The 25,309-nt window shown below is 36.0% G+C and overlaps 2 protein-coding genes and 1 pseudogene across 3 annotated transcripts; all 3 read right to left on the reverse strand.

Moving 5' to 3' along the window:
- Positions 1-5,164: 5,164 nt before the first annotated feature.
- On the reverse strand, positions 5,165-14,677 carry LOC149401869 (DEA(D/H)-box RNA helicase family protein). The gene is made up of 19 exons (XM_089608813.1): positions 14,114-14,677; positions 13,753-13,907; positions 13,547-13,634; positions 13,187-13,432; positions 12,619-12,714; positions 12,045-12,233; positions 11,780-11,939; positions 11,578-11,708; positions 10,225-10,392; positions 9,873-10,145; positions 8,899-9,093; positions 8,207-8,410; positions 7,547-7,616; positions 7,292-7,440; positions 6,733-7,029; positions 6,430-6,489; positions 6,204-6,356; positions 5,988-6,098; positions 5,165-5,920 (listed from the first exon to the last, which is right to left on the reverse strand). The coding sequence occupies exons 1-19, from the start codon at positions 14,423-14,425 to the stop codon at positions 5,456-5,458; spliced, it is 3,522 nt and encodes a 1,173-aa protein (XP_089464939.1). The 5' UTR covers positions 14,426-14,677; the 3' UTR covers positions 5,165-5,455.
- Positions 14,678-17,120: 2,443 nt separating this feature from the next.
- On the reverse strand, positions 17,121-19,735 carry PDE345 (Aldolase superfamily protein). The gene is made up of 5 exons (XM_089608814.1): positions 19,448-19,735; positions 18,498-18,877; positions 18,061-18,151; positions 17,708-17,977; positions 17,121-17,591 (listed from the first exon to the last, which is right to left on the reverse strand). The coding sequence occupies exons 1-5, from the start codon at positions 19,598-19,600 to the stop codon at positions 17,313-17,315; spliced, it is 1,173 nt and encodes a 390-aa protein (XP_089464940.1). The 5' UTR covers positions 19,601-19,735; the 3' UTR covers positions 17,121-17,312.
- Positions 19,736-22,122: 2,387 nt separating this feature from the next.
- LOC149401871 (LEAF RUST 10 DISEASE-RESISTANCE LOCUS RECEPTOR-LIKE PROTEIN KINASE-like 2.1) lies at positions 22,123-24,882 on the reverse strand (annotated as a pseudogene). Its single transcript, XR_016296033.1, has 4 exons — positions 24,019-24,882; positions 23,786-23,864; positions 23,388-23,429; positions 22,123-23,266 (listed from the first exon to the last, which is right to left on the reverse strand). The product of XR_016296033.1 is annotated as an LEAF RUST 10 DISEASE-RESISTANCE LOCUS RECEPTOR-LIKE PROTEIN KINASE-like 2.1 (transcript).
- Between the last annotated feature and the right edge of the window lie 427 nt (positions 24,883-25,309).

Raw genomic sequence — 25,309 nt, forward strand, 5'->3', positions numbered from 1 at the left:
AACATTCAATTTGTATGTGCCCAAAGCCTTCACACTCCCTGCACTAAATCCATTTGTCTTTGATATGCTGACTATAGCCACGATCATTTCTTCCCTTCCTGAAGTTGTTCTCAGGTTTGTAACCCTGATGAGCTTTGTCTCTATTAAAGGGAGCACCATGTTGGCCACTATTGTTATTTTGTCGTTTATCAAGCCTTCTCGTGATCCTGCCAAAATTCTTAGCTAGCAAAGCTAAGGTGTCATCATAGGTCTCATTAGTGACATCACTACTCTGAGAATTAGAATCAGAATTTGAGGCTTCGAGAGCGATTCCCTTTGGCTTCTTCTCCGTGTGATCAACTTCTAAAGACATCTCATATGTGAGAAGATATCTGATCAGCTCATCCACTTTCATCTTCGAGGTGTCATGAACTTCATCAATAGTGGTGACCTTGATCTTGAATCTCTGAAGACAAAGAATCTTCTTCACAAGCTTAGCGTCAAACATGGGTTCACCAAGAGAGTAAAATTCATTGGATAAATCGCGTACTCGAGCATAGAATTCATTGATGGTTTCCTCCCCCAACATCTTCAGATTTTCAAATTTGGTAGTCACTAGTTTAAGAACTGAATTCTTTACTTTGTCAGTGCCCTCATAGGATGTCTCCGAAATTTTTCAAGCTTCTTTAGCACTCGTACAAGTGTTTATCATCCTAAACACATTCTTGTCCTCGTCATTGTAAATAGCATTCATTGCTTTAGAGTTCGCAAGAACAACTTCATCTTCAGCAGGATCCCAATCCTTTTCAGTCTTAGTAACAAAAGTGACATCATCCTCGAGAAGCTTTGTTGGGAGTACTCTAACCATTAACAAATGCTTTCCAAGTCTCATGGTCAATAGACTTGATGAAATAACTTGTTCTCTCTTTCTAGTAGGCGTAGTTAGAGTCATCAAGTAAAGGAACACGACTCACAGATCCACCTTCCCTAAAAGCATCCATCTCAACAAAAACACTTAAATACCGAGGAACTAGATAGGTAGGGTGCCTACTCTGATACCAATTGAAAATTGTGTTCATTGTTTTCGTGATGTCTCTTAATGATGTTTTCACAAGTTAGGTAACACTAATCAATTTACCTGATTAATAAGACGATTAAAGCTATAAATAAAGAGACAAGGTAGGTCACCCAATTCTCATGCCTACGTCTAGATGGATGATACTCCATGTGAAAAGAGAACTTCACTAAACGGTAGAATAAGTACAACACGAACAACTCCGAATAATCACCTTTCAGATTTCCTAGACTTCAAAACTACCCATATGAATTCTCATTTAGGCTTCCCCTGAATGTGAGTTTCTCTTACTTTTCACTCAACCCACTCCCCAAGTGGTAGATCAACGCATATAACAATACATGATCTACAATACCACAAATACAATACCCATTTATGTCTATTGCACTAACATCGGGAAAGAGGAACAAGACATAAAGAAATCAAACCAATGACACAATGTTTTTGCTCATAAAAACGTCACAAAACCTCAAGCGTGTAACCCTCCTCCAAGGGGCGTACATTCCCTTTTATATGTGACGAAACGTCGTGATTGACGCACTGCTAGTGTTTCACTAGCTGATCGTTGAAGTCTGATTGGATGATTAGAAAAACGGAAGTGAATCAGACAAAAAAATAAATATAGAAAATCCACGTCACCGATCCTGACGTGAACTTTACTTAATAAGCGTATGTCATATAGAGATGTTCCAACATCGTAGAGAACATCAATTTTGTCAAAATACAAAAACATCTAATTCAAAGTAACGATCAATAGATAAAATAAAACTAATGAATTTTACTTGTATATGTAGAGAAATATATCTTCGACAAGCATGATAATAAGATAATAAGCAATGGTTTTAATGTATGAAAAGTTGAAAACACGTCTAGGCCAATTGTACTATCAATTTACTGTTTATATATATATATATATATATATGAACAATTATAACAATTGTATATTTTATTAAATGACTCCTAATAAATGTTATGGCCTCGCTAGCTCTCCAAGCTTTGAAAACAAATCAACAAATTTCTTTAAGCTAGCTAGCATTACTCATTCATTCTGGTACCCAAAAAAAAAAAAAAAAAGAGATCACGCTAATGTACCTTGTTCTTATTATTGAGTGGCCGCAAGATATGATCGCAACAATATTTAACACTACATCGTGTTAAAAAGTGTATATAACAGTAAGTAACCCTGTATTAAACTCTAAATTAACCCTTTCATTATCACCAAAGAGTTTGTTTTTGGCGGTAGCATTGAGTTTCTCATATTTGTCTGGTATAAATTTATTATATATAGATAATAGATATAGATATATTGTTTGTGTGGGTCTGGATATATATTCATGCATGGACACACACATCTCTCTTTTCCAAACATTTGATCAACTCAACTTAGTCCTATTCGGTTATATATCACACCATGCATGCAATGCAAACATTTCAAAACCCCACTTTCAATTATGTGTCCTCTCGTTGAAAATGAAATACCACAAATCACCGAAAGTAATACACACACACACATACACGCGCGCGCGCATATATATATATATATATATATATATATATATATATATATATATATATATATATAAACCAATGGCTGTGTTTGGTCTAGTTTATTAAACATGTTTTTTGCTTTTGTTAAAAGCCCAACCATTTTAAAGTGTTTAGTAAAAATAGTTTTTAGTAAAAGTTGAAAAGTGTTTTTGCAAAACATAGAAGAAAATTTAAATACTAGATTTTCGTAGCTTTTGTAAAAAACAATTTTTTCAAAAGCATAATCTAAAAGCGCTTATTTTAAAAGCAAAGTTATGTCAAACACACTCAATATCTAATATATGTGTAACCTCATTTATGAGAATATTCTTCACTAGGAACTTGTTCTCAAGTAGATACCCTAAACTTAAAACCAAAAACATTCTGTTGTGCAAATCACAATAGTTGGCCAAAAAAAAAGTTAAAAAAAAGGGACCCAAGTATCATGTGGAATAGTTTACTTTTCTAAATTATTATGTCCATCCCCATTTATTTCTTCTTCTCATGTTGTAAAATTATTTATAAGTAAATAAAATAAAAATAAATTCTGATATGACCCAAAAATTTATTGCCTCAATTCTTGTCTTGTTTTATTAATCGTCACGAGATGTACAAAGGGACTTGATATGAATCCGTCTAGAAAGTGTGGCCCAAGAATTGTATTTGTGATCCCTTTGCAAATAATCCACACACTAAGTTTCCCTTTTTTTCAACAAATAAAAAAATCTTTAGAGAAATACAAAGGGGTCCCCTAGCTATTTTTATGTCAATTTCAATTGAAAGAAAGATATGAAATAGAAGGAAAAAAAACATTATGTCAATCTAACTTGGAAATGTACCCTAAAAGTTGGTCCAACGCCCCGGCAAACAACAGCAACGGAGACTCACCGGCACATGGTCCGATCACATTTTTTTTCTCTCTTTTTTCGGTGGTTAAGGAATTAGGTAAATTAATTACAAGTAGGGTTGTCACTCTAGACATTGACATTATTAGAATAAGTAAATATATAAGCGCTCTATTTTGTGACCCATTTAGAGTGAGCTATGGTTGGTGACTCACTTATAAAAACCATAATAATAATCTCAATTTATTGCATAATTTGCAACACCTACACATTTGTGATATTTCGTCTTAAACCCCACCAAGGAATTGATATAATTTAATGTCCAAATTGTCCAAATTTATGTATTTGTTTTATAATTTTTTTTTATGGTATATAGATTACAATAAAAGGAGGCAGAGCCTTCCCACTTCCCAGCCTGTCTCATAGTCTCTCATCAGATTCCATATTTTTCAACATTATTTACCTAATCTTTTTATCACCCTAACCCGACAGCCATATCGATGTCGCATTTCGAGGTTGGTCGTTTCTATTATTATTGTTATTATTATATTTTTTGCAAAATGGATTTGGCTAGTTCTTTTTTTTTTTGTATAACAAAGGCTAGATGTAACAGTGATTGCATATTATGGTCAGACAAGAAAAATATTTGAGGTTTCTAATTTTTATTCCCACCACCACTAGGGCTATGTATAAAAAATTCAAAATATATTTATCGTTAGATAGATATGTTATTATATGCAATGCAACAATATAATATGGTTATATGACTCGATGTAGTTTCCAAATTTGTGGAAGAATGGTAATGCATATGGATTTTCCATATTATTTTAAGACAAACGAGTGTGTGAGAGAGGACAGAGAGGCAAGATTCAACTATGTTGTGAGATTAGAAGAGATTATTGTATTCAAAAGGGTGTTCCTTATAAGACAAAAAATGTCTCTTTTTATTTTATGTATAAATACGTATTATATGTGGAATCAAGGACATATGAGCGATATTATCTCCTACACAACAGTTTGATTCATCTTGTCTGGCTCTCTCTTTGATCCACTCAAAAGAAAAAAGAAAGGGAAAATGGCAAGAGATTGAGCTCTATTTTATTATTATTATTATTTTTCATAAACAAAAATAAAATAACATAACATGATCTTATATCCCCACCCCTACGATGTAGTGTGATGACTGTGATCTATATAAAAATATAAAAATAAGAGGATTTTGTCTCTGCCTCGAAGTACATGAATCTATATACATAAAATAATAAAAATTATATGTTTACCATGTCTTAAAAAAAAGAGTCAACTTCACTATATGATTTTTGAGATTATTGTGCTTCAAGATAATATAAGCAAAAAATTGACTGTGTTCAACAACTCTTGGACCATCCAGTGACTTGACTTTGATGTGTTCTTTAGTACTAGTGATCATAGCTTAAATCATGCCTATGGGATATCCAAGTTCAATCACGCGTATCTCATAAAGCTTAGTGCAAAGTGGAGAAAAGTCTCTTTGTGATATATTTTTAAATAAATAACTAAAAACAATTAGAAACTTCAACTTGTCCACTTGGCTGAAAGTAATCTTTGGTTCTCCTATAGTCACTATATATAACCGGTAAAGAGTAAAGATAGAATCTAAAAAAAAAAAAAAAATTTATCGTCATCACAAAACATTCATCCGATATTTAATCAACAAGATAAAAAAATAGAGAAAGAAAAAGGCAAGAAGCGAATTATTTTTCAATAGCATAGAAATAGTTTTTTCACCATTAGAAAAGCCTAAAATATACAAAAGGATAACATAAACCCCCCTCACTTGTCAGTGTACACAGCAACATTCGAAATGGTACAAATACAATGAAAGCCCAAGTGATGAAATAATTAGTTTGTCACTGGGACAAAAAAAAAAATCACCAAAACAATTTCTAACGTCTTTTTCCACATACTTTTTGACCCTCTAAAAATTACCAAAGATTTTCGACAAACTGGGGTCAGCCAAAAAATATATATTCCCACGATTTACCATGTTTCAAGGGTTTTTCTTGCTTTTCTTGAGCACGACGGACATGTGGTTGATGTAGTTGTTCCCGGTGCGGGTCTCGCCCATGAGCCACTGGAGAGCCTCGGCGGCGGCGTCTTTCTCTGCGTTCTTCTTGTTGCCGCAAGGCTGGCCCGTTTTTGCCACTCCGTTGAACTCCACGGTCGACACAAACTGGTTGATCCCGAGCTGCCTCGTCTTGTAGATCGGGGTCGGGTGCCCCGCCCGAGCCAGCACCATCTGGAGTTGACTTTTCGAGTTGTCGCCACCTGGCCCGCTTTCGGATCTCGAGGTCAACGCCGTCTGATTTGGCTGCGTCTGAGTGGTCGGAGCTACGACCACCTGGTTGTTGCGGCCCAACACAAACCTTCCTTCCGACGGGTCTTCCGATATCAGAACCCGCACCGCAGATATGAGCTCGCCGTAGCCGTTCACGTCCACCCTCGGATTCGCTAGCTGCGATTCGAAACAAAATTATAAGCTTTGCCAATGTAGATAAACTGTATCGTTGTAGTTGACTTACTTTGTCGTGAATAAGATCGTCGAGCTCTTTCCTTAAGCAGAGGTAAAGATCTGCAACGGCGGGTCTCATGAAGAATTCTAAATACCCTCCCAACATTTTCAAGTGCCCATCCTGCCCAGAGATTCAATTAGGTCTGTTAACAATAATAATACGGAAGAGTTCAACCAAAAAAAAAAAATTTATTTAAAAAATAAAAGCATTAGAGAAGAGACTAACAGTATTCCCTTTCGATACACTTCCACCGAATAGGAGAAGCATGGAGTCGTTGATAGCAGTTGAATCGCGGAGGAAAACAGAATTCACTTTGATCTTCTCATTGAATACCAGCCAAGGATACGGTATTTTAGATTCCCGGGCATTCACCGAATTCTACAGAATCCAAATGGAAAGCAGGATCAGAGGAATGTTAGCAAATATTATTACTAAAATCAGAGGATCGTACCGAGTATAAAAGCACTTGGCCATCCTCCATGGTTTTGAGTGAAAACGACTTCTCATTATGCTGCATGAAAGCTTATGTCAGTTCTTGGAAAAATTGGAGATAAAACAAGTAAAGTGATGATTACTATAACTTCATTTATTGGTTTTTTTTTCACTCGTGTGTTCTCTCGTACTACTCTTGTAAGTACCGTTAAAAAAAATTAAAAAATAAATAAATAAAGGTAATCTATTCCAATAGATGCGTGAGAAACGGGAAATCTATTTGGGAAGTACCCAAAAAAAAAAAAGTTAAACGAGATCTTACCACAACGGAGCAAACCCCAGGATATAGACCATAGCAAATAACTGCTCGGGTGAGATGCTCATCGTGGCTCCATGAGTTGGTTTGACCATCAACTAAACCAGTATCTCTGAGCAAAGAGAAGAACTCCTTCCGGAGAGAGTCAATTGCTTTCAGCGACTGCATCGAGAGAAAATTCTTCCAACAATAGTCATAACCACCATAGTCTCTTTCGGCATTTTTCCAGCCCTCATAAGCCCTGATAAGCGCAAAGTGATCACTAGAGTCTCTGGAAAACTGGTACTTCGCAGCCTCGGCTAGCTATGAGAGAAAGAGAAACCAGTCAAACCAGCGTCCAATAGCATTTTCAATTTAACAAGTGGACTAGATTCAGCTCATCAGCCAAATTCCAAAATGAATAGGATTTCTCAAAACAGTACAGCATTTCCAAAAACCTACAAGCTCACACCACAATTAACACTTCCGTAATACAACCATATATTAGAAACTTTAACACAACATTAAATAAATAAATAGGGTAACCATCGAGATTTAAATATGACAGACTTGAAATCTCACTTACATCCTTTTTGTCCATCGGTGTTAAGAAAGGATCTCTAACACTGAGACCAGAGACAACAGTCAAAATTGGATCAAGACAATTCAATACGGCGCCTAATACAAGCATCTTTCCAAGTTTCGGCTCCACTGGAAGCATTGTTAGATAACGGCCTGTCATTAAAAAACACAGCATGATGCTTCTGTTTCTGAAACAGTAGAATTACAAAACAATAATAAAAATTGTTGAGAATTTGAGTCAAACATCTTATCTTATTACCTAGAACAGTCAGATCTTCATTCTCGTGTAAGGCCCCAATGATTTTTAAATATTCAATAGCATTTTGCACCTGCATGCAAAACTCACAAAAGGTTCATATCATTGAATAAAATACACAACTTTCAAATAAAAAAGCAGAACAAAGAAAGTCATGTTGCACATTTAAGTCTACTAGAGAGTTCAAGGAAAAAAGTCTCCTAGAGAAAAAGAAAATTACAGAAAAGAAAAAACCTCGTCTAGATACATGGAAAAAGTCTTCTGTCTAGCATAAGTATTTTACGACTGATCAATTAAAGTATAAATGACCAGAAAATACAAGATAGAAATACAATATCCTCGAAGAAAATAAAAAGAAAGAAAAAAAATCCTTAAACTCGCATGTTCTTACCGAAAAGCTCAAAGCTACCAAAAGCTTAATCCTACCCCGAACCTACTACTTGCTCTTAGTCAACACCCAAAAAAATCTTCGACTCTTTCAAGCCATATGCTCTCATATTGAGCTTCTTTCAACACATACAACCAGAAAATTGGCATATTTCTCTATAACTCCTGGGGAGAACCCGAGAATCCACAGCAAATATATAAAAAAAATTGCTGCAAATACATAACATCCTTTGGGGATTTTTTTCATACATTTTAATATAGATATTACCCGCTTACCGCTAGTAACTCTGGTGATTGCAACGCCCTAGATAGAAACTCGGAAATGCTTCCGAGTTTCAAACTCTTTATCTGGAGACATAGAGACTGCAAAGGTGTCCTCAAAATTTCTGGCAATTGATACTCGGCAAAAGCATCAAATACACATCTAGGATATAGATGGTAACATTCCCCCGGTTGAACACGACCAGCTCTTCCTCTTCTCTGCAAACACAAGTTAAAAAGATGGTTTTTTATTTCATGAAAATGCACTGAATAATAGTTAAAAGTAAAAATTTCAGAATTAAACCAAAAACATACACTTATATTATATCCAAAAGATTTCTATATAAACCGGGAGGTCTATATAGAACACTTATATTATATCAACTTCAAATGTAACTATCCAACAACATTACGAGAGAAATTACCCTTATTAACTATGATGCGGAACATATTTAACCATTATAAAGCACCTTATTAGTGAATCTAATATTAAACAAGACAACATTTTTTGGCAATAAAGGTTCAAATAATCAATTTCACAACTCAATTTTGAGGGTCGTCATACATCAAATTTGTAAAAATATCAGTTTTTACAAACTAGGTTTCAAAACGACCACTCGAGAAGTGGTTACAGAAGAATAAACAAAACGCTACGGCCACATTGATCTCCACTACAGAGATCAAATTCAGCTAGGAAATAACCTTACTTGTTGTGCCGAAACCTTCGATATCCATGAAGGAAGGAGGCAAGGAGTGTTATTTAGTGCATCATATGAAGTCTCTTTTGCCTTTCCACAGTCAAGTACAAACACAACATCATTAATTGTTATACTTGTCTCAGCAATGTTAGTTGCCAGTACAATCTTCCTCACACCGTCTGTGGGCACATCAAATATTAACCTCTGCATTCAATATATTCAGATCCATTGCTTTAGAAAATACAAATCAATCCATCATGTTCAAGATAATAAAAATTAAAAATAAACCACAACAACATAGATTATATTAATAAGGGTTAGCAAAAGACGGAATGTGCTACAAAACATGGGTCCAGGAAGGGTCGGGCGCTAGTCGAACATGCCACCCGGGCTCCCTAGACCCAGACCCACCAAATGAAAGGAACAAAACCTAGGACTAGGCAGCCCGTTAAAAATGAATTAACAGAAAGCTAAATTACTTAGTAATGGGGGGACATATGATTTTTTATACCATTCTGATAGAGTCGGCAATATAAATAGTAAATTCAAAGAAAATAGGAAAAGATGAGATTGTATTGAGTTAGCCAATGCAAAAAACAATCATACAGGTAACCTCATAAACAATCCAGAACGGATTCCCTTTCCTACACGTCCCCTTGTATATTTCCCCTATTATGTCACTTCTCTGTCTTAACTCTCATAGTATGAATGACCCTTCTCCCATTTTATCAAGGAGGTAACTCGCATAAATATAAAATAAATTTTATGCAATTGCTGTGTTTGGGTTATTAGCACCACATGGCTTTAAACCCTTTTTTTTAAAAAAAAGAAACAGGGACTTTATTTATTCAATAAAACTGGCAAAGGCCAAAAGTGCAGAACGAAAAAATACAAAATCGGGTATTTAACCATTAGTCAAGTAATCTCGTAAATAATGATATCATCTTGGTGGCTCTCAACTGAATGAATGTAAGAGAAACTACCTGCTCAGAACTGGGCATAGAACCATGGCATGCTAGCAACAAGACACGGTTTGAATCACCCAACAGATGATGAGCTTGGAGTTTATCCTTCAAAGAGCTTATATCATCCCATCCAGTCATAAAAACTAGAACCGCACCTGGTTTTTCGTACTCACATATATAGCACAAAAGATGCTCAATAAGATTGAAACCAATAATATCAGGGTTCCAACACAGCAGAGAATCTCGAGTCTGCAAGCTGTAATCTCTTAAGTCAGCAGCTTTAAGCGCATCCTGATCGCATGCAGAGTCGTGAGAATAAGAAAAAGAATAAAAAGGATACACACACATCTTTCTAATAAATTACTCATACCTCAACAACAGAAGCAATCTGGCTTTTTCGCTTTCTTGGTGCTACTTTATTCATCTTCCATACTTTCTCTTGACCATTATCATCGTTTTGATTGTAGGGGTTTAACCGATAATTCGTCATTTCAAGGACATCCTCTAGATAGCGAGTTTGAACTGGGTACGTAAAACCCTAAATTAGGAAGAAAACGTAAATGAAATTTTAACCCCCACTGCATTAAACCATTAATACCATCCCATACATTTTTTGTGTATCATCACATAAGGGCGAACAGATACTGTTTCAACCCATTTTCATAGGTTGAAGGCTCACAAAATATAGTTACCAAGCAATTATTGACCTTAGTGTGGCGCTTGAAATAAATTTGAACAAGACCCTCAACCTTAGGAAACCAATGTGCCGACCAGACATATAAAGGCTGTCATAAAAGCGCGACTGATACGTATTCATAACCAGTATTGTAACAGAGTGTTGGCGACTTTTTTTCTTATATAACCAATGGGTATCTGGGCTTCGCCAAACACATCCCAGCATTCTCCCTTACCACTAGACCAACTCCTTGGGGGTTTTTGTATCTTAGGTATACATTCAAATTTCTCCATACACAGAAAAAATCATGGAATCCATGGACACAATTCAAAAAGCTGACAGAAATAATAATCATCATCATCATCATTACTATTATTATTATTATCATCATCATCATCAACTAATACCCAGATACTTGTATCATTTAGAACCTATGATAGCCAAGTTGACAAAAAAGCAATTCTAACTCTTACACATCAAGATACAGAGGAATTGATTGTCATTTTAAAATGCATTGACATCAGTCATGTGGTGAAAGAAAGAAACAGAAAAAGAAACATATAATCAAAATCACGAGGGCTTTTTTTTTTTAGAAACAATGGACTTCTTTTTAATACCGGACAAGCCGTACAGGTACAAAGCTTGCATTTTGGATAAGACTAAAAGCACTAATTCAAAGCCAATGTCTATAAAGAAGGGGATAAATTATCAGGCAGGGCTACAAAACATAAATGCAAGACATTCAAATGGTATGATTATGTTATAAACCTCAGACAAGTATTAATGGAAAATAGAATTGAATGAAAATACAAATCTTAGATTTAATAAAACTTTTGAAAGGTCCGCTCTCTCCTAATTTCTTTTTTACCTCCACATTTTCATACATTTGGGCATCCCACTATTCTACCATAACGCATATTAGACTAACATTATAGCAACGACTTCTAACTACTCTAACTTCAATCCTAAAGTCATAAACTGAGAGAACAAATTCATCTTCCATGAAACAAAGAAAATGAAAAACTAAGTGATTGATGTTCAACTTACCGGTATGTGAATAACCCGAGAACTACCAAAGTAGGACGCAAAAAGCCCTGCATCTAGGGTTGCACTCATCAAAATCAATTTCAGCTCTGGTCGGCAAATTAAAAGGTCCTTCAGAACAATAAGCAGGAAATCTGGCATCACATTATTGCGAGTGAGAAATAGCACAGAAAAATATTTCAATATTTTGCATAATACCGCTTACCTTCATTAATTCCACGCTCATGTATCTCATCCACAATAACATGACTTACACCTTTCAAACTTCTATCTACAAGCAATCTTCTTAATAAAATTCCGGTGGTGCAAAATAGGAGGCGGGTATCTCTCCCCTTTTTACCCTCTAACCGAACCTTATATCCCACCTTAGAAAAAAAAAAAGGTAAAGAATAAAGATAATTTAGAGTTTTCAGGTCATAATTAAGAATGAGAATGATACACTAAACCAACGGACTTTTAAAACAACTCACTGATTCACCCAAGTTTTCCCCTCTCTCTGTAGCTACTCTTTCAGATACAGACATGGCTGATATTCTTCTAGGCTGAGTACATATGATACTACAAGTTGTCCCGCGGCCAGATTCAATCTCGGACTCTAAAATAAATTGTGGAATTTGTGTGGTCTTGCCACAACCAGTTTCACCGGAGATGATAATAACCTGGTACCAAAAATCCCAATCATTTCATCATAAGACATACAATACAATAAAGTGAATAATTGCCGACAGTTAAAACAGCATACGGGAATAATTGCTCAGATGTTACGTGAAAATAGAGAAGTTAACAACTGTCTTTTTATTCCTCTTCTATGTTCTGTTTTTGTTTTGAAGAAATTCAACAAGGATATCTAGACTAACTTTTTCAGTCTTACAGATAATAACCACTTGGCTATAGACTTATCACATACTATAAGTCTACATGACAAAGATAGAAATAAAAGGCTATTCATATATGTTGGAAACAAACTTTCTTTTTGGATACGCAAACCGACTAGGCAAGAAATATAAGTACACAAAGGAGCACAGTATAAGAGCCGGAAGAGACCTGATGCTGCGAAATAGCAGATAACACCGTATCCTTCTCCTTATAAGCAGGTAGTCCTTTTCTAAATTCCAAAAATTCTCTACCTTCGGCTGATTCCTGCAATGATCGACACATTAGTTTGCTTGGAAAACAAACTATAGAACATATGAAACTAATTTCACCCAATTTTTTCTACAGATGTTCAAATACCTATTTAGAAGTCACACTCTTCCAAAATACAATCAATACTAATAGAGGTGCATTACTCCAATTCCATGAATTATTATAGTAACATATTTTAATTTTCTCATACATAAAAATTTCACATAGTCAAATTCAACGATGCTTGGATTAAGCCTTAGAAATGGCATCCATAACCTTGTGGAACTTAGTTTCTTAAACAGATAACAGTTATTCCAACTCTATTTGCTCATGTCTGTTCTTTACGCGGTTTTTATTTTTCTCTAATCATACACAATACGGAAAAGGAGACAATTGAGCTAGCCGATTGATGATTCCAAAATCAATATAAATAACGAAATTAATCAAAGAAAAAATGGAGGGGTTGGGAAGCGAAGTAAAAGAAAACCTTCCAAGCTTGTTGTTGATCCTTCAATTGTTTGTTTCTTCTCCAAAGAAAATTTTCCACCATAGCTTTACTTGAAGGTAGCGGCTCGGGAGCATCAAACAGCCCTTCATCGGTGGCGATGCTACAACCACTAGTTGATCTCGAAATGGAAACATCTGAAGATCTTCCATTGGTCTTAGATCGCTGAGATAAGAACTCGGTCACGTGCGCTTCAACCCTCCTTAGCAACCCGAGAGGCAAGTTTACCTACAAAATTTCCAAAACTATTACTTAAGAGGCCTAACAAAGAACCTCAAAGAAGGCATTGCAAAACTTAAAAAAAAAAAAAAAAAAAAAAAAAAAAAAAAAAAAAAAAAGTACCTCTCTTTGTGGACGCCGATCATCCAGGTCAAACCTATAGTTCGGGAGTGGAACCTTACTAATTACGACAAATTTCGTGTATAGATGGCTGTTTTCGAGATCAAACATTGATCAGAACTTCTCATAATTAACCAATTTGAACCCTTCCACAACAACAACAAAAACGAGATATCCGAAAATAGAGAAATAAAAAGGTTTTTACCTACCTATGAAGCCCCATTCTAGTAGCTAATGCGGCTATATTGTCAAAGTCACGCCTATCCTTTTTCTCCCTCGAAATCACCTCTACTTTGTCCTTGTCTCGTAAAAGCGTCACTAACTTACTCTTCCACAGCTCAATGTTATCCACGAAACAAGCACTCTGAAAATTGTGACACACACAAGCTTAGTCGATCACTATCTGAGCTGACCTCTGACCAAGAGTCCAACGAGAACACTTAGTGTCACAGCCTCTTCGGTCAAAGCGATAGTGAAATCCGTAAACTTCAGCTCAATAATACTAAAATGAATAATAAAAAAAATCCTCCACTGTTGACTTTCAAACACCAGAAGAAAAAAAAAACGCACCGGATTCGAAAACGAACCGAACTCTCGGTCGAAACAACTGTCATCGAGGACCTTATCATCGTAAGCGGAGATGAAGCGCCCGTTATTTTCCGGCGGCTTCGGGAACTGGACCGGTGAGTCCTTCTGAGCTTGGACCTGCACCACGGCAGCGACGGCGCCGGAGGGAGGCCCAGGGTTAGCTACGACCGGAAAAGGAGGGGAATCGGAAGTGTTTTGGTTGGCGCGAACGACAACGGAGCGGATTCGCTGGTGCGGCGGGACGTAAACCCCGGCGGCGGCGGCGCCGGGGGACGGAGGAGGTCGGTCCTTCATGGAAATGGTTTTAGGGTTAGGGCTATGGCTATGGCTATGGCTTTGGCTGAAGAAGGATACAGAGGAATCAAATTGAGGAAGACGATGACGAGAGACCACGCGTCGAAGTTTAGAACGACGGCGTTTCGATTTTTTTTTTCTCTGCTATTCTCTGCTCTGCCTATGCGTCACTTTTTTTTCCTTTTCATTTCATTTTTTCATTTTCTTGGTTTTTTAAGAAAAGGAGAGAGAGAGACTGTGAAAATGTGCACGCACGCACGTACACACTTAGCTACGTCAATCTTTTATTTACTCTCGACTCCCTGAATTAATATGTTTGCGTCATATTCATCCCTGTCGTTTTTCTTTAAGTAAAATGATCGTCACCTACTTTTTTTTTTAAGGACGACGAGGACTGACTCTATGACTTTTGGTATCATAATGGGCCGACTGTATCTAATTGTGTCTGTGGGGAGATGATTTGAGAAAGTACAAGAGTAACGTTTTTTTTAAGTGTAACATTTTTGTTTAAAAGTATAATTTGTTGCCACTAATAAATCCCCTAGTATTTTTAAATATTTTAGTCATTTTATTTTGTTAAGAAAATAGTTCATCCACTCCGAGTAAATTAATTAACTAAACAGTAAATTTAATTTATTATTTAGGTTAATTTAATTTACTCTTTAATTAATTAATTTATTGTGAGTCTTGTAATTTATTTTTTAATAAAATGAAACTTTGACTTTTTTATAAAGGAAGATCGATTATTGGGCTACTGGCTTAATTGTTCATTTCTTAAATTAAAAAATAGCTTTTTCAAACGATAAAAAATTATTTGTAAATAAAATTGTAAAACGGTAAATTTAACTATAGAGTAGTAAAATTAACAATAGCAGTCAAAACAGTAAATAAATTTTTTTAAAATTGTATTATAAAAAAAGAATAACTATTAACAACTTAAAAAAAGCTATTTTCATAGTAAAACATTTAACATGTTATTTTCGCGATAAGTGCAAAACGGCTACTATAAGCAATATCCAAAAAATTATTTGGGCTACCTCTTTTTGGAATATTTAAAAGTAAATCTAGACCAAAAAAAAAATCTATAAAGAAATTGTGATAATTGTTTTTGGTGCCATTTTCAAAAGAATAGCATGCTTAAAACTTTTACTGTGAAAATTTTTAAGTTATGAGTAGTTTTTTTTTTATTTGTTTAGAGCTATATTTAACTTTATATATCTTTTACAATTGCAGAATATTGGAAACAAGCTCTAGCGCCCCGCGCCCTGCCATCCGGCGGGCCTCAAGGGGGCCGGTCCAAGGCCTCCTCCAAGCTTATAAATACCCCCTCCCCCCCCCCCCCCCCCCCCCCCCCCCCCTCTAAATAAAAAAGTTACATCGATTTGCGAAAATTTCACAAAAATGAGGGTTTTGAAAATTTTGGAAATTTGTTTGAAGATTTATTGACATTTTGTTTTTTTATTGACATGATTGTCGATAAATCTTCAAACGATTCTAGAAAATTCTTTGAAAATTTATTGACATCGGTGTCAATAAATATTTAAAGAATTTCTCATAATCGTTTGAAAATTTATTAACATTGATGTCAATAAAAAGACAAAATGTCAATAAATCTTCAAATGAATTTTCAGATTCTTAAAAACAATTTTTTTTCCTTAAATTATTAAGTATATACGAGGCTTTGGAGAGAGTAGAATCGTGAAACACGTTGATATAGACATAAATCTATCTCTTTCTCTCTCTCTCTCTCTCTCTCTCTCTCTCTCTCTCTCTCTCTCTCTCTCTTCGCCTCTACATCAATTCCTCCTCTTCTCTGTCATGTTTTCTTCTTCTTATTCGTCTTCTTCTTCTTCTTCTTCTTCTTCTTCACCCAAAATGACAAAGAAACACCAAAACCCTAAAGTTAAAACCATGACAAATAAATCTAAATCATTGCCGGTAAATGGAGAGAGGCTCGAAACGATATTGATTTTGGATATGTAGTTGTTGATTTTAGTTTGGTTTGCTTGTATAAATTCTTTTTCCATATTTTTTAGTTTAAAAAAATCGTAATGTCGACAATGTCTATAAATCAGGTAGATTATTGACGATCATATAAATAAACAAGATAGACGAAATATAAAAGAAAAATGATATTTCATTGAGGGTAGTTTTGTACCAACAAATATAAGAAAGTCATCCTTTGGATTAATTTTTACATATTAGATTTTATAAAAGTATTGAAGAGGTCATAATTTAGGAATAATCCCTATAGGAAATATAATATCCTAAAAATGAAGCAGAGTTTAGATTTACGTAATAGGTGATTATAGCTGATTAGAATATTGAGCTTAAAACAAGGAAGCTCGGCCTAATTAGCTCAAAAAGTTATTGCGGTGTCGAGGATGTTCAGTGTTATGCCATCCCAAGTAGGCTTTGCCCGTTTCATATCATCAGAGGAGTAGCATAGGATCGGTCTAGTGTAAGACCCGGTCCACGAAGCCAATTTAGACTTTATGACGAATCGGATCAAGTTGGACACATGTCGCCAACTTACTTTGGATTAAGTTTAACATATTAAATTTTGGTCAAAAAGTGCGGAGGAGATCATAGTTTAAGAATAATCCCAAATCTTATTTCAAATCAACCATCTCTGCCTTCGACATTATTTGCTTGGCCACCAGTAAGGCGTAAAAATAGAACCTCCACAACCACAAACAGAAAAATAAAAATTCTAAAGATCAAATGTTGAGATTTCTTATGCAAAAATGATCACTAAACCAAACCACACAAGTGATATTATTATTGAAGTTTCAAAAACAGAGTTCACCCACTCTCTCTCTCTCTCTCTCTTTCTCTTTCTTGTGTATTTCAGAAAACAAAACAAAAAAACAAAAATAGAAAAACTCTAGTAGGTGTAGCCTTTGACGAACATGCCCTTCTTGGCTTCCTCGGACTCACCGGCGGCAGAGTATTTGCCAAGCTGGGCGAGAGAGTTGGCCTTGGCTCGCACCAAAAGAGCCATCTGAGCAGCGTCGACATTCTCGGGACGACCTTGCCACGTCTTGAGCACCGTGTTTTGGAGAGCGCGGGCGTACGAGAACGACACGTGCCACGGGTTCGGGCTCTGGTTCATCGCGTTCAAGTTCAGCGTCGCTTCCGCTTCTGATTGCCCTCCGGACAAAAACTACAAAAACATACATTCGTTAACGGAGAATCTTTGAAGAAGCCAAAAAAAAAAAAAATACATTTGCTAACCAATGTTACGAGACTAGTAATTTTTCAACGGAATAAGATTGTTACCATGATGCCAGGGACAGCGGGCGGGACTCTCCTACGGAGCATGGTGAGAGTGTAGTTGGCGACGGTCTCGGGGGTCGGCCTTTCCTTGTGCTCGGCTCCGGGGGTGACCATGCTCGGCTTCAGAAGAATCCCTTCGAACATCACGTTGTTTTGGGCCAAGTAGAAGAACACTTCGGCCCACACATTCTCAGCCACTTCTAGAGTCCTCTCGATCGAGTGGTCCCCGTCCAGCAGAATCTCAGGCTCCACAATCGGTACCAGACCGTTGTCCTGTTTCAATCATCAACACGTGCTGCGTGAGCCACTGAAATATTCCGAAAAGTTAAAAAAATTAAAAAAATAAAAATAAAAACCTGAGAAATAGCGGCGTAACGGGCCAGTCCCCAAGCAGCTTCCTTGACGGCCAACGCAGACGGACCGCAAGGAATACTCACAACAGTTCTCCTGCATAATCGGAAACACAATGTAAATATATTAATCAAGAAAAAAAAAACAAAAAATTAGCCAAATAACCCACCGAAGGTCTAAGAATTGCTAAATAACCAACCTTTTGTAAATTTCTTGTAACTAGCCGCCTCAACTTATTTACGGCACTCAAAAAGACAAAAATACTCAAAAACATTCCCGCCTATTTTGGGTTTTTTGTCTTTTTGAGTGCCGTAAATATGTTGAGGTGGCTATTTACAAAAGGTTGGCTATTATACAAAACGCTATAAGTCAAATGGTTATATAGAACTCAAAAAAGAAAAACACATATATAGTTTCAGAAAGAAAAAAAAAAGGAAATTACCATTTAGCAAAGCGAGCTCCTTGGTTGTAGTAGTCGGCGGACCTGGAAGCGAGGCCGTCCAAGCCTTGGCACCAGGACTCGTTGTTGGAGCCGGGCATGGGAACCAAGCCCTTGTCGACTTTGATTCCGGGGACGATGTTTGCGTCGTTGAGGCACTGGACGAACTTTTTGCCGTCGGTGGTGGACTGGTAAAGAGTCTCCTCGAAGAGGATGGCTCCGGAGATGTAGTCTCCGAGGCCCGGGGTCGTCAGCAATAGCTGCCTGTACGCCTGCCTGTTCGTCTCATTGTTCTCCAAACCGATCGAAGCCAACCTCTTTCCACACGTCGCGTTCGACTCATCAACCGCCAAGATTCCCCGCCCCGTCGATGCAATCGATTTCTGCACCCAAAAAAAAAAAAATCAAAATAAATAATCAAATTGTGAGAATGATTTTTATATTAGCTGATACACAATCGCTAGTTGAATTCAATCTGTGCTGATCTGAATCCGAAGATCTAAGAAAACGAAGAATAACGGAGTTGAGTTCATCGGAAAGTAATCTGGCCTGCCAATCTGTGCTTATCAGAATCCGAAGAAACACTAATAGAACGAAAACGAAGATACTGGCTAGTGTTTTGTGAATTGTGAGAATGATTTAACAGAAGTCAATACACAATAGGTAGTTGAAGCTCATCAGAAAGTAATCAGGCCGGTCAATCCGCTAATCAGAATCCGAAGAAACACTGGCTTGTAGACTAGAATATTGAATAAAAAAAAAATTATAATCTTAGTGAATTAGATTTAACCTAAACAAAATCAAAATTGATCGAAGCATGCAAAGAAAAAAAAAAGCGAATGAAAATAAAATATTGAATGAATCGATCTAGGTTTAGATTAGAAGAGAACAATAAGAAATTATTAAGCAAATAAAAACGTGAAACTCGGCGAGAGAGATAAAGAGGGACTCACGGCGGTTTTGACGAGCTCGTCGGAGTAAGCAGAGGCTCGGATCGCAGCGACTTGTCGGCGAGTTGACGACGATCCGCGTCGCTGAGAGAACGACTGTTGACCGATCCACAGAGACGATGAAGCGTTAAGCTTCGCGAAACTCAAACAAGCCATTACAAAGAGAGAGAGAGAGAGAGAGAGAGATTTGGGTGTTGATTCTTGATTGCGAGTTTATGGGACTATTTAAGTGTTTATATATGGAGAGAAATCATAGGGAAGGTGTGTTTCTTGGGGACTCCGAACTCGACTCTTATTGGGAGTCAGAGACAATATATGCACATGCGACCAAACCAACCAGTCATTATCATATTTGGACTTGGATTGACAATTAAGCCCTTCTCAAATTACCATCTTCTCCTTCGTGTTTTTTTTTTCATATGAAAATAATAAAATTAAATTAGACGAATTTATGATGATTTTTTTGGGTCGATTTAAGCATCTCTTTAAGAAATTCTTACGTTTTTGTATTGATTATAGGATGATATGCTTAAGAATATGTGAACAAATTGTATAATTTTCTTTTTGTGTGTGAATAATTACACACTTTGAAAATCTCAATATATTATTACGTGAAAATACAAAAAAATAATTCTAATTATAATAAATTTAAATTCTCATGATCCTAACATCATTTCATTTCAATATACGAATAAAAACATGGTTGATCTTGAACTTCTTTTTTTAAGTAGGTTTATTTTGATCTTGAGATATAATAATTCTCACAATAAAAATGAGAGAACTTATTAGAACAAAAAATATTTTAGAAATAATTACTATCAATAACCAACTTGTGCTTACAAAATTAAAAGACTTATTTTAGGAGATGAAGAGGAGTATATTACAATTTTATTCTCAGATGTCCCTTTTGCGATTGGGTATTTTGGTAAAATAGTACAATCCGAGTGGTATCCACGGGTGGTTTGGTGTGTGACAAATATTTGAGGACGCCAAGGAAAAAGATACTTATTAGGGGCAAAATGGTGATTTACCAACCATCACTTTTCACCTACCAATTGACAACTTCTCACTCTATAAACAAACTTGATTTTCTTTGTGATTCCCTTCCTTTTATAAATAAAGTTCATTGACATGTTATTTCATGCAAAATAATAATATACATTTTATAATTAAAAAATTGAACATGTATGTAACCTTGATTTTGTATGATAAAATTAGGAAAAAAAATGAACATGAATCACCATGGATTTATATCCAATTATGCGTGTCTTATTTGTTTTTATTTTTACCTGATAAGCAAAAAAAAAAAGAGTGGTGTTTTTCTATACGTTCTGCCACTCTCTTTTTCTTAATATAGACAACTAAGAGTTTTCAAAATTTTATTAATCGACAATCGTCTTCCAAGTAAAGATGACAATTTTATCCGTTATTCGTCATCCGACTCGTCTTCCAAGTTGAATAATGGTACCGAGTAACCAAATCCTAGTCTTGAATCAACCGAGAATTAAGACAAGGTTGCAGGAACACGAGCATTGAAGTCTCCTGCATGGAACCGTTTTGATAGAGTCAAAATAAATGGTGTGTTCAAGGAAGTTTGCATATATTGCAAGAGTAAATTCTACAAGGGACTAAAAGACAGAACAACTCATTTGATGAAGCAATGGAAAATTTGCGTTCGTTGGACCACAAAATCAACATCGCAGATGTCATTGAACCCTGTCAAATGTCAAAACAAAAGAGGAAAAATCTACACTTGTTTTACATGCCTTTGATCCAAAAGTTTCAAGAACAGATCATCTCGCAACTATGGTCATTATGCACGAATATTCACTCTCGATTGTTAAGCATGTTGGTTTTGGAAATTTTGTAGTGGGCTTCAACCATTATTCAAGAAGTGTCGAGAAACACAGTTAAAAGTGACATCTTAAAGATTTACAAGTCGAGAAGACCAAAATGATGAGTTTGTTGAAGAAAAATAAGGAACAAATTGCTATAACATCTTATTTGTGGATCTCTAACAATCAACAAAAGTACCCTAAAAGGATCCTTTCTTGCCCATCGCAAGTTGTCTAATTAATATAATTGTGAAACTATTGTGACTACGCAAAAGTATTGTCTAATGATTAAATAATGAAGAAACGGTAAAAATAGTAGAATGACTATTCTCAATTAAAATTATAATTTGATTAATCAAATATTAAAAAAATGATCAATTAAATATATAGTCATATCTTACATTTACGTTTTGCCATTTAGTAAATTTTATTAATTTTTTGGTAAATACTCATGATTTATTATTTACTCACGTAAATTGACTGAAATACTCTATTCCACTTCCAATCCAGCGTCATTATACATTATTATTTAAAATGACTATTAATTCGAGCAATTATAAATGATTATTTACAGTTATTGATTTTTTTCTTGCATGTTAATAACTATTTCGGTTCATTTAATGTTGACTATTTACTAAAAACTTAGTAAATGTTGGCTAGTTAGCAAACGTTCAAGTTTATGTCGACTATTTGGCTAATTATTTATTAAAATAATAGTGTAATTTAATTATAGCACCCTATTAAAAAAAACATATAGCGGATTATATGTACTTGAAAACATATAGATTTGATATAGACTATGACGTAGTTGAAAATAAAAGTGCGGACTTAAAGGCTGCATGATGAAATAAAACCGTTAATATTACCAACGTTTGAAAATATCATGTAGTGGACTCCGTTGGCGGTGAGCTACAAGGAGATGTCAAGAAAGGTTTTGGAGGTATTACCAGACAATCAATATTATTTTCTAACATTTCTATGACTTTTCCCATTGTGGGTCTAGTCGAAGGGTTGGTTTGTATGCACCACAAACTTACGATGATCATCTTCTTCGCTTTCAATTTGTCGTCTTCGTCGATTATTTTCTTCAATCCGAGCTCTTCATCATATTTTAGTCGGTTGTAGATCCAATGTGGAAAATATATTTCACTTGAATTAGCAGCTGCAACGTTGATATTTCTTCTTCCTCCAACCATTTCCAAAACCATCATCCCGTAACTATAGACATCGGACTTATGTGAAACCTCTCCAAAATTCCTACTCACGATTTCGGGGGCTATATAGCCAATAGTCCCCCTCGGAACCAACATAGAGACCACGCTCTCTTTTTTAGTGCAAATCTTGGCTAATCCAAAATCAGATATTTTTGGCACAAAATCTGCGTCGAGAAGTATGTTGTGAGGCTTTATATCAAAATGCACGATCCGAGTGTTACATCCGCGGTGCAAGTATTCGAGTCCTCTTGCACTGCCAAACGCAATTTGGTAGTATTTTTCCCAATGCAAGGGTTCGCCAATTTCAGCCTGAATTTCTTGGTTGAATACGAATTTTTCGAGAGATCCGTTGGACATAAACTCATATATGAGAGCTCTTCTTGTTCCCTCGAAACAAAAACCCAAAAAAGCGACAATGTTTACATGGGAAGTTCGGCTTATAGCTGCAACTTCGTTGATGAAATCTTGTCCATCTTCCATCTTTGATTGCTTCAAAACCTTCACCGCGACAAGACGACCATCACCTAACTTTCCTTTGAACACGTCTCCAAACCCTCCACTGCCTAATTTCTCTTTGAAATGTGTTGTCATTTTCTTGATTTCTTTATAATTGTACCTTCGAACTTGAAGAGGCCCGTTGTTTCGTAGGAATGCCTCAACATTTCGATGACTTTGGCTTTGTTTCTTCCAAAAGAAAAAAATAGACGAGGATGAGTCCTTCTTCAGGAAATATATTATGATTATCATGAGACCAACCCCACAGACTACGCCAGCTGAAAAAACAAAAAGTCAAATTATCTGTCAATTTTCTTATGAGGTGCCTTGCCATGAAAGCCAGTTGCTTATTTTTAGTTTCTAACAAATACAGATAAGAAAATAGGCTGGGGAGTTTACCTGTTGCTGCTCCCAATTTAAATGTGGAAGTTGTTGATATTCCTGCTATTTAATGATCGTGATCAAAACAAATAAGCATGTTATAAATAGAGATATGAGCTTGTTTGGACAAATAAATTCACTCTGCAATTTTGAAACTGGATAAACAATTTAAATCGGATAGTTAATTATAAAACCGGATAACCGATTTGAAGTGGATAATTGATTTCAATTGAATAACTGGTTATGAAACCGGACACCAAACAACTCAACCACTCACATGTGTTTCCAAGAATTTCTTAAGACAAGCTCAACCTCTCACCTAAACTTAAAGTGATTTTATTTTTTTCAAGAAGGCTAATGTATGATTTTCAGGATAAAAATATGTGAAAAAAATTAAATTTGGGCAAAAAGCGTACCGCTCAGCTCTCACTCTCTTATGTTTCTCACAGTCAAAGACTACCCCCTCAGACTGAAACCATTTCAGCGCGATAAACCCTAGACCCACACAGACCCAAAACCACAAAGGGGATTAGAGAGAAAACACTCTACTAAAGACAAAAGTCTCACTTCTATTTTAATTCGACCCCAACCAATTTTGACTGTCGCAAGCAATTTAAAAATAAAATACTAATTAAAAAAGAGTACTTACCGTTTGGCGGACCACAACGAACGGCGTGAGGGCGGTCGGGGCAGAAGCACTGGAAAAGATAAGACTCGAAGTTGAAACCGCACTTTCCTTTTGTACTCTCGCAATAGCCACAATTGCTTGCCTTCCACGTCAGCATAAACCCTCCTCTCAGAGCATCTCCGATGTGGCTCCTCCGATGATCGAGCACCGGAGCCTCAACGGCCACGTAATCACCGCAGCTTTTATTGCTGTTATTCCTCCGATCGAGCTCGTAACAGCCGTCGTCGAGGCACCGATTGTAGAGCAGCGAGACTCGGGTTTGGTTCGAAACGAGAGAGAAGCGATCGTCTTCCGGGAGCGAGAGATTCTTCACCGGCGAACCGAAACACGTTGTTGTTGTTGTTGTTGCGTTGGTGATTTGGCGGGAAATGAGGGAAGAGGGTGTACGGAAGGCGGAGTTTGAGACGATGAGAGACTGGTTGTGGTAGAATATTCTCTTGATGACGTAATCATCGTCGGAGAGTTTAACGACTGGGTTTCCGTTATCGTTGCACGAGATTTGGAAATTTGGGAATCCGCAGGAGCGATCTTGGACTCCATCGATGAAGAAAGGGAAGCTTATTGTTTGATTGTCGCCGCAGTGTTTCCGATTCGAGGCTTCGCAAGATTCGTAGAGCTTGTTCGTGGCTCCGACGAGGTTTTCGTCCGAAATCAGGACGAAGATGATCGCTGTGATTACGAGGAGGTTTTGTGTTGAGAATAAGGGTTTCATTTTCTACTTGTGTGCGTGTGTGTGTTTCTTTTAGCTTCCCTGTTTTGATGGCTTACATTGCAATTATACAAAGACGGGGTTTTAGATAGAGAGAGAAGGAGACAGGAGTGGCGTTGATTGAATTTTCATGGCATACATTAATTGAAGATTGACTTTGTGGTTTTTTTTTGTTAGTTTGTATTCTTTTGAAAGTCTTCGTCATTGCTGCTTATTCGATATTATTATTAACATTATTATTATTATTAGAAGAATTTTTTGCAACTAATTAAATTTTTAACTTAATTAAATATCCTAGTCAAAGTTTTATTTTATTAAAAAAATAAACAAAGGTCGAAGTATATTAAATTAAGTAAATTAGTTAATTTAATTTAATTATAAACTATTTTTTAATAAAATAAAATTTTGACTATTTTTAAGAAGAGGGGACTATTTTCTTCTTCTTTTTATTATTATTATTATTATTAAAAAACATAGTTCACCGTGACTAAAGTATTGAGCAAAATAAGAAAAGTATATATATATATATATATATATATATAT

Source organism: Urtica dioica, chromosome 3 (assembly GCF_054948205.1).
Source record: "Urtica dioica subsp. dioica isolate 48M chromosome 3, U.dioica_male_clone48M_v1_H2, whole genome shotgun sequence".
In the NCBI taxonomy this organism is placed as follows: Eukaryota; Viridiplantae; Streptophyta; class Magnoliopsida; order Rosales; family Urticaceae; genus Urtica; species Urtica dioica.

Bases quoted from the DNA above. Each gene is read 5' to 3' on its own strand.
- LOC149401869 (XM_089608813.1), bottom strand. From the start codon at position 14,425: ATGAAGGACCGACCTCCTCCGTCCCCCGGCGCCGCCGCCGCCGGGGTT. The intron at 7,441-7,546 runs GTAATAAGATAA...TTTTAATGACAG, and splicing joins TGAAGATCTGACTGTTCTAG to GCCGTTATCTAACAATGCTT. The intron at 7,030-7,291 runs GTAAGTGAGATT...TTTCTCTCATAG, and splicing joins CACCGATGGACAAAAAGGAT to CTAGCCGAGGCTGCGAAGTA.
- PDE345 (XM_089608814.1), bottom strand. From the start codon at position 19,600: ATGGCTTGTTTGAGTTTCGCGAAGCTTAACGCTTCATCGTCTCTGTGG. The intron at 18,878-19,447 runs GTGAGTCCCTCT...TTTTGGGTGCAG, and splicing joins ACGAGCTCGTCAAAACCGCC to AAATCGATTGCATCGACGGG. The intron at 17,592-17,707 runs GTAACAATCTTA...ATGTTTTTGTAG, and splicing joins CCGCTGTCCCTGGCATCATG to TTTTTGTCCGGAGGGCAATC.